This window comes from Melozone crissalis, unplaced genomic scaffold, assembly GCF_028551555.1.
Source record: "Melozone crissalis strain CALT ecotype California unplaced genomic scaffold, PUWL_Pcris_2 ptg000027l_1, whole genome shotgun sequence".
Taxonomy (NCBI): Eukaryota; Metazoa; Chordata; class Aves; order Passeriformes; family Passerellidae; genus Melozone; species Melozone crissalis.
In genome coordinates, this window is record NW_026535805.1 from 20,384,544 (window position 1) to 20,396,636 (window position 12,093).

A 12,093-nucleotide genomic window follows, 5' to 3' on the forward strand; every position below is an offset into this window, starting at 1 on the left:
TGACCTGACGTGCCATGTATGTGTGTGTGTGTGTGGGAGCCGTTTTCCTTCGCAGGCCAAGCAGCTGGAAGCTTGTCAGGCACTGGGGCTGGGAGGACTGTAAGATGAAGGAGTGATGAATAGGGAATTAAGATTGTGGTTACAAGATGTAGCATGCTTTAGCAATGTTAGAAGACAAAAATGGTCGTATTTTCCAGCATTGGCTGGAGAATGATAAATGACAAAAAACTCTCATGCTTTAAAGTGCTGGCATGGAAGCAAATCAGAATAGCAAATGCTCAAATGACTAGTGCAGAGGAGATGAGATTTCTGTAACTACTTCCCTGCCTATAGATACATGATATGTGCAGCAGTTTTGGACAAGCGACTACAAATTCACCTGAGAAGTAAAGGTATTTTCTTTTTTTAAGCATGACTGTTGAGGTTCACTGCTTTTGCAATGAAGTGGAAGGATATTAAGAGAAGCATTACAAAGTGAACCCGAGGTGCTGCATTGTTAGCAGTTGGAGGCTGTCTCTGCTATGACACCTGTATGATCAGTGTAAACCAGGTTCCAATTCACAGTGCTCAGCATGTCATGTATCCTCTTTGCACACAGAAAAGCCACTTTTACTCCCATGTGTAGTTCCAGAACAGATGTTTAAAGGTCTTTTTTTCAACAACCTTAAGGCATTATATGCTTCTGGATGATTGCAATTCTTCAAGTGTAAGCAAGAAGGAGCAGCGTTTTTTTCCCTATATATATTTATTATATATTAAAATATACAAATATATATATGAATAAATATAAATATAATTTATATTATATAAATATATATTTACATGTATAAATACATATTTTTATATATTCATGCATGCCAATAATAGAATTGTGTCATGAACACTGGAAATCAGAAAAATATATTCTTCATTCTTACTCCTATTTCTAGGACCTTTGTTTAATTTTTATTTTTATCAGAAAAAATGCTGTCTGGAATGGAAAAAATAGCCTTTAATTAATAATTTTTACTGGAATATCTCTATTTTCTTAAAACAATGAAGTAGTTAGCTGTAATAAAATAAACATATGGGATATATTAAAATAGTTTTCTTTAAAAATATTTTAATATATGTCAATACTAATTTAACCTATAAAACTGCTCATCATTTCCTATCCTGTTGGTTTTATATACACTAATTGTATGCAACTACTTCATTGTTACAAACAGATGTATTTATGCCTTATTAAAATGCTTGTGTTTTGATAACACTGTGATCCCTTTGTGAAAACATTAGGAGTACATTTTAATAAACACAGCCTAGAGTCTGTGATATCTTTAGTGGCACATTAAATAATGATTTTATATGAGATAGCAAAGAAAGTAATCTTATAAACATTATAGAAGTGGCAAAACAATAGGTTTTGCTGTGTATTGCAAGAGTGTGTCAGTCTACAAAATCTGAATAAGTGGTCTAAGTCAGGTTACTGACATGTAAATATCCACTATCACCTGGTACTGGTGTGATGTAGACAAGAAGGAGATTGAGTGTTTTCCAGTTAAGAGTCACTGATGAAATAGTTCTTATTCACTTTTCTTTTTTCACACTTAATTCAGATCCCTAAAGCTCAAAAAAAAAAAATTCAGTCTGAATGTGGTCTATGTCTGGTTCCTACATTTTTTTTTCAAAAAGCTTCAACTTACCCAATTCAAAAGCCATGAATCTGCAGAAATACCACACCTAGGGGACACAATTTCTTTTCTCTTTTTATCTGTTTTGCATTTCTGTAAGACTACACATTATAATACATTTTGGTTATATAAAAATTGGCTTTTTTATGTTTGCTTGAAAAGCTGCTATGAATTCAAATTTATGCTTTTCTTAATGTAAAATGTATAGCTGTTAACTAGCTTTTGATAAGTATTTATTTTTATGTCCTTCATAAAAAGAAAGCAAATTCACATCATGGGAAGGCTATTTTTTAATCTATAATATGAATTAATTCAACTGGAAAAATAAAGGAAGAGTAATCAGAGTACCCAATTTATTTACATATATATTTATATTTATATTTATATATATATATATAAAGACACACCAGAAGGAGATATCCTGATCCTTATAGTACTGATACCTGTGGAGCAGGATGTTCCTTTATGTCTGGCTTGAGGATAAAATAGCACATTCCAGTTTCAGTGCCAGTTGTCCTTTAAACTGCTTAAATTCTGTCCTTGTCCTACAGCAATGAAAGAAGTCTTGGCGAATCCACACAGTCATTCATAGCTTTCATCTCCTTGTCCTTTCTCAAATCACTGTTAAAACACCCTCTGTTGGCTTCAGGATCTTGCTTATTTAGCTTATTTAGGGAAGAGTGAAACTAGAAAACTGGCAGCTTTAGGCATATTCAGCAACCTATAGGCATACCCAACTGCTTGTTGCCATTATTTTGATGAGAAATTTTTAATGCATTGACCTATTTTTATATGGTCGTGTTCACAGAATCGCAGAATAGTTAAGGTTGGAAAGGAGATGACATGGTCCAACCCCTCTTGCCAAGGCAGGGTCACCCAGAGCAGGTGACCCAGGAACATGTCCAGGTGGGTTTGGAATGTGTCCAGACAGGGAGACTCCATGGCCTCCTTTGGCAGTCTGTTCCAGTGCTCTCCTCAACGTAAAGTTCTTCCTCATGTTGAGGTGAAACTTCCTCTGACAAAAAAGGGCTCACCCTTCTGTCACAAAGTTAGGAAAGCAGTTGTTAAAGTCATTTTAGTTCTCTGTGCAATTTTTGATGGGCAAATAGGCTGAATAGACTTCTTAAATGGTAATGATTTTGAATGGCAAAATTAGACACAACCAGTTCCATTAGCTCATGGCAGATGTACAAACATAGCAGCAGTTATTAACACAAAGTAATGGATTATTGAGCTTTTTGCTTGTGAAGGAAAACATAGGGTTCCCCCTTAAAAGCATTTTGGTTGCATTAATAAAAAACTTCCAATTGGTGGAAAGAGGATGGATTGCTAAGCATCTTGGGTTCAAGTATGTGTGTAACTCAATGTCACAAATTAGCTGGTTTAGAATTGTGTTTCATATTGAGCTCAGTGATCTTTGAAACACTTGAGGACTTTCAGGTTTGTCACTTTGAATTACATTAAAAAATAAATTATGTTTATTCCACACACATGCAAAGATTTGTTTTTTCATGGTTTTAATTCCTTTTGCATTAATGATGCTATATTTGGATGAGAAATTAATGGGATGAACAAACATATTTCACATCAGTCCAGCAAAGCTATGTAAATTTTGCACACACAAATATGACTTCCAACCAAAAAAATATTATTTACTTTTTACTAGCTTATATACCTCTAAAACAACTAGCAAAACATCAGATTCACATAACTGGTGCAGCTCTCATTGCATGTTAAGCATGATTTGTGACTAGAATATTGTTTTGCAATAGTAAACGTTGTCCCAAGGCCAATGAGGTGTCAGCCTCCAAATTCCATTCCCCTGTTGAGCATACTATTTGTCTAAGATTATTTAACTCTGCTTTGTTTGATATTGATCTGTAGCACTAACATAGGCAAACTTCAAAGTCTAAATTAATAGGAGAAGTTTAAGTACTTATAAAGGAAAAAATATTCACTTGTTTTTTACTGCATTGATATGTTTGCTAATAAATTTTGTTACAAAACCTGTGACTTCTTTTTCATTCTTTTACTTGTAGTAAAAAAAAAAACAAACACCAAAAAAAAAATCCCAAAACTGGGCTTAGAAAAGATTACATGTGATATTGATAACATTTCCTGGAAATGGAAAAACTGCGATAACAGCTGCTGTGTTGGCTCATTTTCAGCTGGGTTTTTTGGTTTGTTTGGTTTAGGTTTTTGTTGGGTTGTTGGTTCTTTTTTTTTTTTTTTTTTATTCCAGCAATTTGCATGTAGTTGCAGCTATCTCTAGTAAGCTTACATCATTAGTAAAACATAATTTCCATGTTTCCTGTCCAATCAGAACACTTCCTCTACTTGCTGACTTGTTGACTTTCTGAATAGCATTTATAGTAACAGCTCTTTCATTTCACTGTAAATGCCTATTTGTAAAATAACTAAAAACTGGCTGCATAGGGAAGATAACTATAGGAAGAATCTCTATTTTATGCTAAAGCAAATTGCCTTCAATGAAAATTAAGAAAATCTTTCTAGGACATGATGAGCTGAAATGTCTCTATATTAGTATTCTTTTTAAATTCCAAGCATACATGCCTTCTTGGATTGAAATATTCTTCTGCAATCTCTGCAGTACTGTAGCATTGGAAAGTGATAAACACACAGCACTAGTGATGAAAAATAGAAGGAAGAGCCAAGTAAAGCAAGAGACAAGGAACTCAAGTGTTGATAGTGTCAAAAAATATGTCTGTGCTTATTCAAAGATCTCAGTTATCTCAGTTTATTCAATAATCTCAGGTTATATTAATAAATTCAGCCTGAATGTTTTAAAGTGCTTTGAAATGTATGTGTTAATTTCAGTTTTTAAAATTATGTTTCATTATTTCAAATCAGACTGTTAATGAAATTCTATTACTTTTCCAGCAAAATTTGTGCTTCTTTCCCTGGAATAAGATTAAGCTTCCAAAGGCAGTGTTATATGTGTGGTAATCTGTTACTACACCAAAAGTCTAGATTTTTTTTGTATCAAAACAGATAATAATTCTCCCTATGACATTTGTAACTCCAGCAAGTACTCCTTCATGAAACACATGTTCATGTTTAAGGAGTAGCACTCTCCTCCATCACATTTGAAATAGCTGGTGAAAATCTCTACCAGCCCAAGGGGATTTCTGCACCCTTTCCCATTCTGGGATCACTCTGTGCTGAGCAACTGGAGGTGTTCCACCCTGAGCAACATGGTCTAGCTTTGGAAATGAGGCTGATTTAGAGCAGAGCATTTGAACCAGATGACTCCAGAGGTTCCTTCCAACACAAAGTACTCTATGAGCTCTTCTTTCCAACTGGTCTAGCTTTGGGACCAGTCTACCTGAGGCCAGTTTGCACTTTGTGTGTACATAATCTAGCCTTATCCTAAAGAACATATAAAACTGATGTTCACATTGCTCTGAGCCTTCACAAAGGGAACATGGGGTTCTCTGTCTGGGTTAGTAGCAACCACAAGTCATAACCTCCTGGTGTCTCTTCCTTGCCCTGAGTGAAATGAACTGGAAATGTCCCACTGTTTCTTAGCAGACAGGAGGGGTTTATACTCTTACCCTGTGACTTTTCACCGACTTTCAATTAAATGAACAGGGAGACTGAACTACCTCATTCTTCCTGGAGCTGACAATTTCAAAGCAGATTTCTGAGTCACAGTGATAGGAGTGGTGCAAAGGAGCCTTCCTCTCTCCCCACACTGACTCATCAGGGCTTTCATTTCCCACTCCAGTCAGGAAGCCAACACATTCTATGACAATTAAATTTATCCTAACAAGAAGACTTTGGAAGCTTAATTAAGCTCTGAACTGTGCCTGAGTAGTGAACTTACATGATGTGAACCCTGACATGGATGCATGTCAGTCTGTAGCTGAAATCAGCTTCCATTTATTTCTTGGTATTGGTGATGACTCCTAGAAGGAAAGAAAGCTCTGAAATTTTCCTCCAAAAATTTTAATGCTAGTTTGTACTGCTTAATTGCATTTTGTTATGTGACAGGCTCAATCACATTGCTGCTGGGATTTTTGTTTTGAAGTAACATTCAGGTCAGCATGTTGCATTCCTGTACTCATTCTAATTGCTGAAAATATGTGTTAGTTTGACTAGGGTCAACTGAGCCACTTAAAATGGATTTTTACCATAGTTGTATTTTACCATAAATAGTACTTTCATTGTCAACAATAAAAGTCGAGAATCATGGTTTGTGACTCATACCTTCCTTGGAAGTCACTTTACTTACCTTTCAGTATCTTTGTTTTTCAAGACTCAAAAGGAAGGAATTATGCCTATCTTTCCAAGGAGTTTTATTGTTTTGTGTACCAAAAAAAAAAAAAAAAACCAAACAAGAAAAACCCAACTGTTGTACCAGAGCTCTTTGTTAACTAGTAGCACTTCAAAAACTTCTGCTAAGAATCATTTGTTCCAAGACAAGCTGAAATACACAAGTGTGACTATATACACTTAGAATCAGTAAAGAAACACTTTCTTCAGTAAAGCACAAAGGAATTACATTTGACTTACAATTTGATTAAAAATGTCCTCTAAACAGGGAACATGGGGCTGTCTACACAGTCAGTTCAGAAATTTCTTTTAAATGTTGTTCCAATACTAAGCATTCCTCAGATATTTAACGTTTGTGGAAAATATAATATCCCAAGATCTATGACATCCCTGCAATAACAGGTGTATGGAAACCCTGCCCTTAATTTGTGTAAAGCAGAACCTTTGGAACAATCATCACCAGGAGCAAGCTTTTGTAACTGTGAAATACTTACAAGGAACATATTTAGGAGATTAAAAACTCCTCTTTTTGAGATTTGGCTTGCCTTGAAGTGAAATCTAATAAACTAAAGGAATTTCTTGGGCACTTTCAGGTGCTAACAAATGTCTAGAGTTAAGAATAGATCTAAATGAGCTCTAAGGGTTGGTTTACCTTTTTTGTCCACTCCAGGATGTCAAAACTGCCATATCAGGCTTATAGTGCATAGAGAGAAACTTGCTCATCCTTCTTTAAAGCAGTAATATTTTATGCTTGTAGCATTGCCCTAGTGAAATTTTAAAATGAAATGACATGAAATACAAATAACACCAGAATTATCCCAAATCATGAATAGAAGCATGTCTAGACTCAAATACAAACCACCTTTTAAGCAAAAATCAAATCTTCCTCTGTTCCCTGCCAAAGGCTGAGCTGAGTCCCTGAGGGCCTGAGCAGGGTTTCCCTGGCTACAGCAGCTGGCATTGGCAGGGCAGGGAGTGCCGCTCCTGGCCTTGGTGTGCCGCTGATTGCATCAGCTAACACAGGTCTCGACAGGTGCAGGGACTTTCACTTCACTTTAAGCACCATTAAGCCTTTGGTGCATGATTTGGGAGATTGGGAACTAACTTTTTGATCCAGGAAGGGCTGGGATCAGGGATCCTGATTGCAATCCTCTAGATCTGTCAGTCATCCTTCAATGCATTTCTTCTAAACATAGAAATAACATTTGTTCTGAAATGAGTTCTTGGTGCATACAGAATTTGCCAGACGTTTCACTTTGAGTCAAAGATATGACAAATGTGCTTCCTAGCATTTTCATGTTGATTTATTCTTCCTCACAAAGGACAACTTCATGAAGAGTTTGAACCAGATCCATGTTCACACTTTTCATATGCTACATTTTTGTGGCTGACAAAGCTGGCTTCTCAGGCAAACTAACTTGGAAATAAAGTCAAACCAGAGAAGGGCTGCTGAGACCCTTATACTTCAATGGCTATTTTTTTCCAACTAATCATTATTATTACAAGTAGATATTTACCCTTAGGTTCCTTGGGCAGATCATTCTGACTCATGCATTTAATGGATGTTGTCCTCTTGGGCTAATGCATTTAATATTTGCATGAAAGCTTTGCTAATTCTATAACTACATAGGATAGCCATTTTAGTACTTACCAGGTGACATCAATGCTGACATAACCTTTCCAGTTTTCTTGCTTGTAGCTTGTGTCATGACACTGGTGTGAATTATGACTGTCTTGAGGATACAAACCTTCATAAAACACAGATGGTCTGCAGGAAAAAAATTGTAATGATGGTCTGCACATCACACATTCAGTCTTCCTTCTATCTTTGCCTCACACTCTTAGGTACCTTTTAATCAAGCATCTAAGACATAATTTTTTGTACAGACTATGTTCTATAATAAAGATTATAGCATGCAATTCTGGAAAATACCTTTGCTACCAGCATTATCACGGCTTCTCATTGGCCTCCCCCAGACTTCCTTAGAAATGTATCACCATTACTTCCAGACAGCTGATTTTTTTTGCTACTTCTTTGAAAGAACGATGAAAGCTGTGTAAGCTCATTAGCAGAGCATGTGTGTAGGCTTAAAATTACAGATAATAGACATATGGTTGGAAAGTCAGTAATTCCTTTACGTATTTGCCAAGACTTAGGTCAAGGTTCAGGGTTTCCTTTGCTCAAACTGGTGAAATCAGAAATACCTCCAGGTGTTCTGGGGAGGGCTTGCACTGCACATGCAAGGCAGGTGATGAGGCACAGTTATCTCAGTTGCCTTCTGCAAGAGCATGTTTATTCTAAATTGCACCCAATTGTGATGTGCTTTTCTTTTTGTATAAGTCAATCCTTTTTCTAATAGTTCTTGGTGTTCTCTATGCACTCTCATTTTCTGTTATTTGTAACATAACAGTAAATTCATTGTAATAAATTTTGATGTCACAACCCTGGCTTTTCATGTCAGTGAGATTAACAGTTAATGTATTGGAAAATATTTGTGTGCTTAAAAGCAATTATCATAAAAAATAAATTACCTCCTTCCCACTCAAGAATCACAGTCCTCATATGCCACATCAGTATTTGTAAAACCATTTCATAAAAAGTAAAGTGACATAAATATGTGTAAGAAGTCAGATATTTTACAGAAAAATTCACCAAAAGGATGATTTTTGCCCAGGTTCACCAGCTGTTTCTTCATGATCATGGTTCCTCAGTTTTTGCTGGTAACAAAGCCACAAGTTTTAAATCCAGATCTTTGGGCTTAGATTTAGGAGAGGATGTGAGGATTGGTGCAGTTGTACATCTACACGGCATCAGCCTGGGGATCTAGAAGCAACAGTGAGGGCAAAATCTACCCTTGCCTTTGTGTTTGCCCTGTTTCAAATGTGAAAGGCCAGCTCTGCCAAGAAGCTGCATTGTCCTGACAAATGGGTCTTTCTCTGGCTGAGTGAGAGTGCCACTGATTGTTTGAGATGTTAGCATGGGCACATTGTCACCACTGCCCAGAGTGAGGCCACTGGCTGCTGCATGTGGATGACCCTAGAGCAGTGTGACAGCTCCCCACTACACCAAACCTGGTCTGAGTACATTTTGCTCCTTCCAAATTATTTTCATACATGTATTGGAATATATATTCAGATGCTTTTTGAGATACTTTTCAGAATATTGTTTTAAAACCAAATGAAAAATATTTTCCTTCTTTAAATCTCTCAGCAACTTTGTAGGTGAAGTTATTTCTTATTGCTCTTGTTTTGTTATCACAGATGCTCATACTGATTTTTAAAGAATTATGATCTGTGTGCATGAGTGTGTATCACCCTTACTAGTCCATGTTAGACAAAGCAGCAGTAAATGTTCCTGTGTCTGGGGACTGCAATAATTTGTCCTTTTGCATTGGCTTAATTTTACACATTTTTCAGGAAGCTGAAATTGAATGATGTTATACTCCATGTTATACTCCAAAAAAATCTCTTTTAGCCAGGTTGCCTCTATCAGGAACGACATAAGTGTGTGAATATGATGACTAATGTGGAGCAATCCCAAACTAATATCTATTTAAGATTTCAAACCATAACAAGTCTAGATTAATTTTTAGAAAAGTGCTTACGCATCTGGCAGTAGAATTTTGTCTTAAATGAGCAGTGCTAAAGATAAAGAAGTAATGGTTTTAGAGGTGGACTGTGAAAGAGAGAATCTATATTCATCTTATATAAGAATGTGTTTAATTATTTTAATTTTCCTTTAGTTTCATTGCAATTGACCAGCAATTGCAATTTTCTATGTCGTTATTTTGAAGTATAAGACAAAATTCAATTTAACTCTTCCCTTTTCATTTTTCTTTTTTTTTTTTTTCTTTTATTAACCAGTTAATTTAGGTGATGGGATAGAATACGGCCAGCAGAAACGTGAAAATATTGGAGTTCTCATCCAAGAGACACTGGAACTCTTTGAACGCTACGGTGGAGAAAATGCTTATATAAACATTAAATACATGATTCCCACTTATTGGTCGTGCATGTAAACTGAATTATATTAAATGGGATGATTCCATCTGTGCTCTGAAAAACTATCTGACTCTGTATGGCATCTTGTTAGTCATGCTTTATCTTCTCTACAGCTGCTAAAATAGTGGCTTCTGGGGCATTGGAGTGTTAGCACTATTGTGAACAAGGCTTTCCAATACATAAATAGTGTCTGTTCCTTTGATTACAATGGTGTACTGTGCTTGTTTGTTCCCTGAAAGAATCACTCCTTTATAACAGAGCTGACTCGAACAGGAATCTGAGTTAAACCTTCACTTGTGTAGACAATAAAACTATAATTTTCATACGCGATTCAGCAATCGCTGTTCTGTGTCCGCTTGCCCTGAGGGTGATGTCAGAGGCTGTAACAAGAAGAGTTTATGCTGACTGCTTAATAGGTGTTTGTCATGGAAGAGAAACACCAGTTCAGCAATGCCTCTCTGGCAGCTGTGCTGAATAATGTGCACTGACATACAATAAAACTGTTGAATGTATATACCAATTGCAGCAGGAGAATTTATATTTTCCATTATAAGGCACTGTCGTTAAATTAATCCAGGTTTCTTACACACTCCTGTTCTCAGCTTCCAGGTGTTTACTCATGGAACTTAGGTTCCTCTTGGTGAACATAAGGCACAAGCAAGCACAGTTTTGAAGAAAAGAAGCCCAGAAAAAAAAAAAAAACCTTGAATAAATCAGACAGAAGATACAACGTACAGAAAGTATCAGCCCCTAGCGACACTGTTAATCTTGGGTAAACACAGAATATACAGGTACATTTTTAAAGGGCACTTGGTATTTTTGTAACTGCAAGGTTGCTATTGCTTTTCTCTTGTTATTATTATGGTGTGTATGTGTGCAAACAATGTAACTATTGTTATAGGAATCCCTTACGAATTCCTACTCAGTTTCTCCCTGTGTACCCATAACACAGAACTGATATAGTCATGGATTTAAGCAAAGCTATTGAGATTGGCTTTATTGCTTTTTAAGCATTTCTATGGAGTAAACCTACAAAAAATTAAACCGGTCTTACAATTCTCAAAGACAACCATTTAAAATTATTGAGTCAGCACAAAACAAACCAGAGATATTAGCTTTGCCTAAAAGCATGAGATTTTTTTAAAGTACTTTGAAAGACTTTGGGCTCATCTGGCTTTTATTATGTTTTCTGGAGCTCTTGCTCTTCAAATGTATGCAAGTTGCACTTTCAAGTGTTTCAGTGTAACTGTTAAGAGCCTGAAATGCACTCTTTGGTGTTAAACACATGAGACTTTTTTCAAGTGCTTATCCATATCCATATTCACACCTTACAAGGCTTGCCCAAGTGAGAGACACAGCCCCTACGCTGCCCTGCTCTCTTGGATGCTTGCTGGAAGTGTGGGGATCACCTTCCCACCTGCTGGAACTTTGAGCCATATCTGTCATTAGATTGACATTAGAACATGCCTTTTTCTGTTCTGTGTCATCTTCAGCAGGAGGATTTTCTTTTACTTTCTTCTCTTTCCTGTGAGTAAAAAAAAAAAAAAAAAAAAAAAAGAAGATTTTTACTCTTCCCACCTCTTTGAGGAGTGCACCTTCAAGTGATGCCACCAGCCACAAGCACTCACCAGCCCCTGATTTAGGCATGGCTGCTGGAGGTGTGCCTTTCTCCCAGGCCCCAGAGGGGGCATTTCTTTTCTGTTTGTTTTTGTTGTTGTTGTTGTTCCTGAGTTTTGTGTGACACAATTTTTCCAACGCTACCCTCAAGTCCCTAGAGTTGTCCAACATACACCTGTGATGGGTAAGTGCATCCAAAACTCTGCCTCATGTTTAGGGTATCGACAAATCTTTTGCCTTCTGGAAGAAAGGGAGGTGAAGCCTGGAAACTCCAGAACTTTGTCTTCAAACCTTGCAGCACAGAGGGTAGCTGGATAATGCAGGGGGGCACAGGCCATGTCTCCTCTTCCAAAAGTGCCTTTCTACACAGCCACCCTGGCAGTATCCACTCAGCCTTTGCTTAGAGCTTCTCCCCATTTGCCTTGCATTTTCTCTGGCACCACTGAGCCATACTTTTTCATTGACTGACATCTATGGAGTTGGTAACTGTGGCATTGCAGGTTTCCCA

The 12,093-nt window shown here is 36.8% G+C and overlaps 1 protein-coding gene across 3 annotated transcripts in view; it reads left to right on the forward strand.

Moving 5' to 3' along the window:
- Positions 1 to 11,845, forward strand: part of PACRG (parkin coregulated) — a 211,416-nt gene extending 199,571 nt beyond the window's left edge. For all 3 annotated transcript variants that reach the window (XM_054279633.1, XM_054279630.1, XM_054279631.1), the window contains one exon: positions 9,831 to 11,845. In XM_054279633.1, the coding sequence (XP_054135608.1) occupies positions 9,831 to 9,985 (155 nt within the window). In that variant the 3' untranslated portion in view covers positions 9,986 to 11,845. The remainder of the gene's footprint in view (positions 1 to 9,830) is intronic.
- The last annotated feature ends 248 nt before the right edge of the window (positions 11,846 to 12,093 follow it).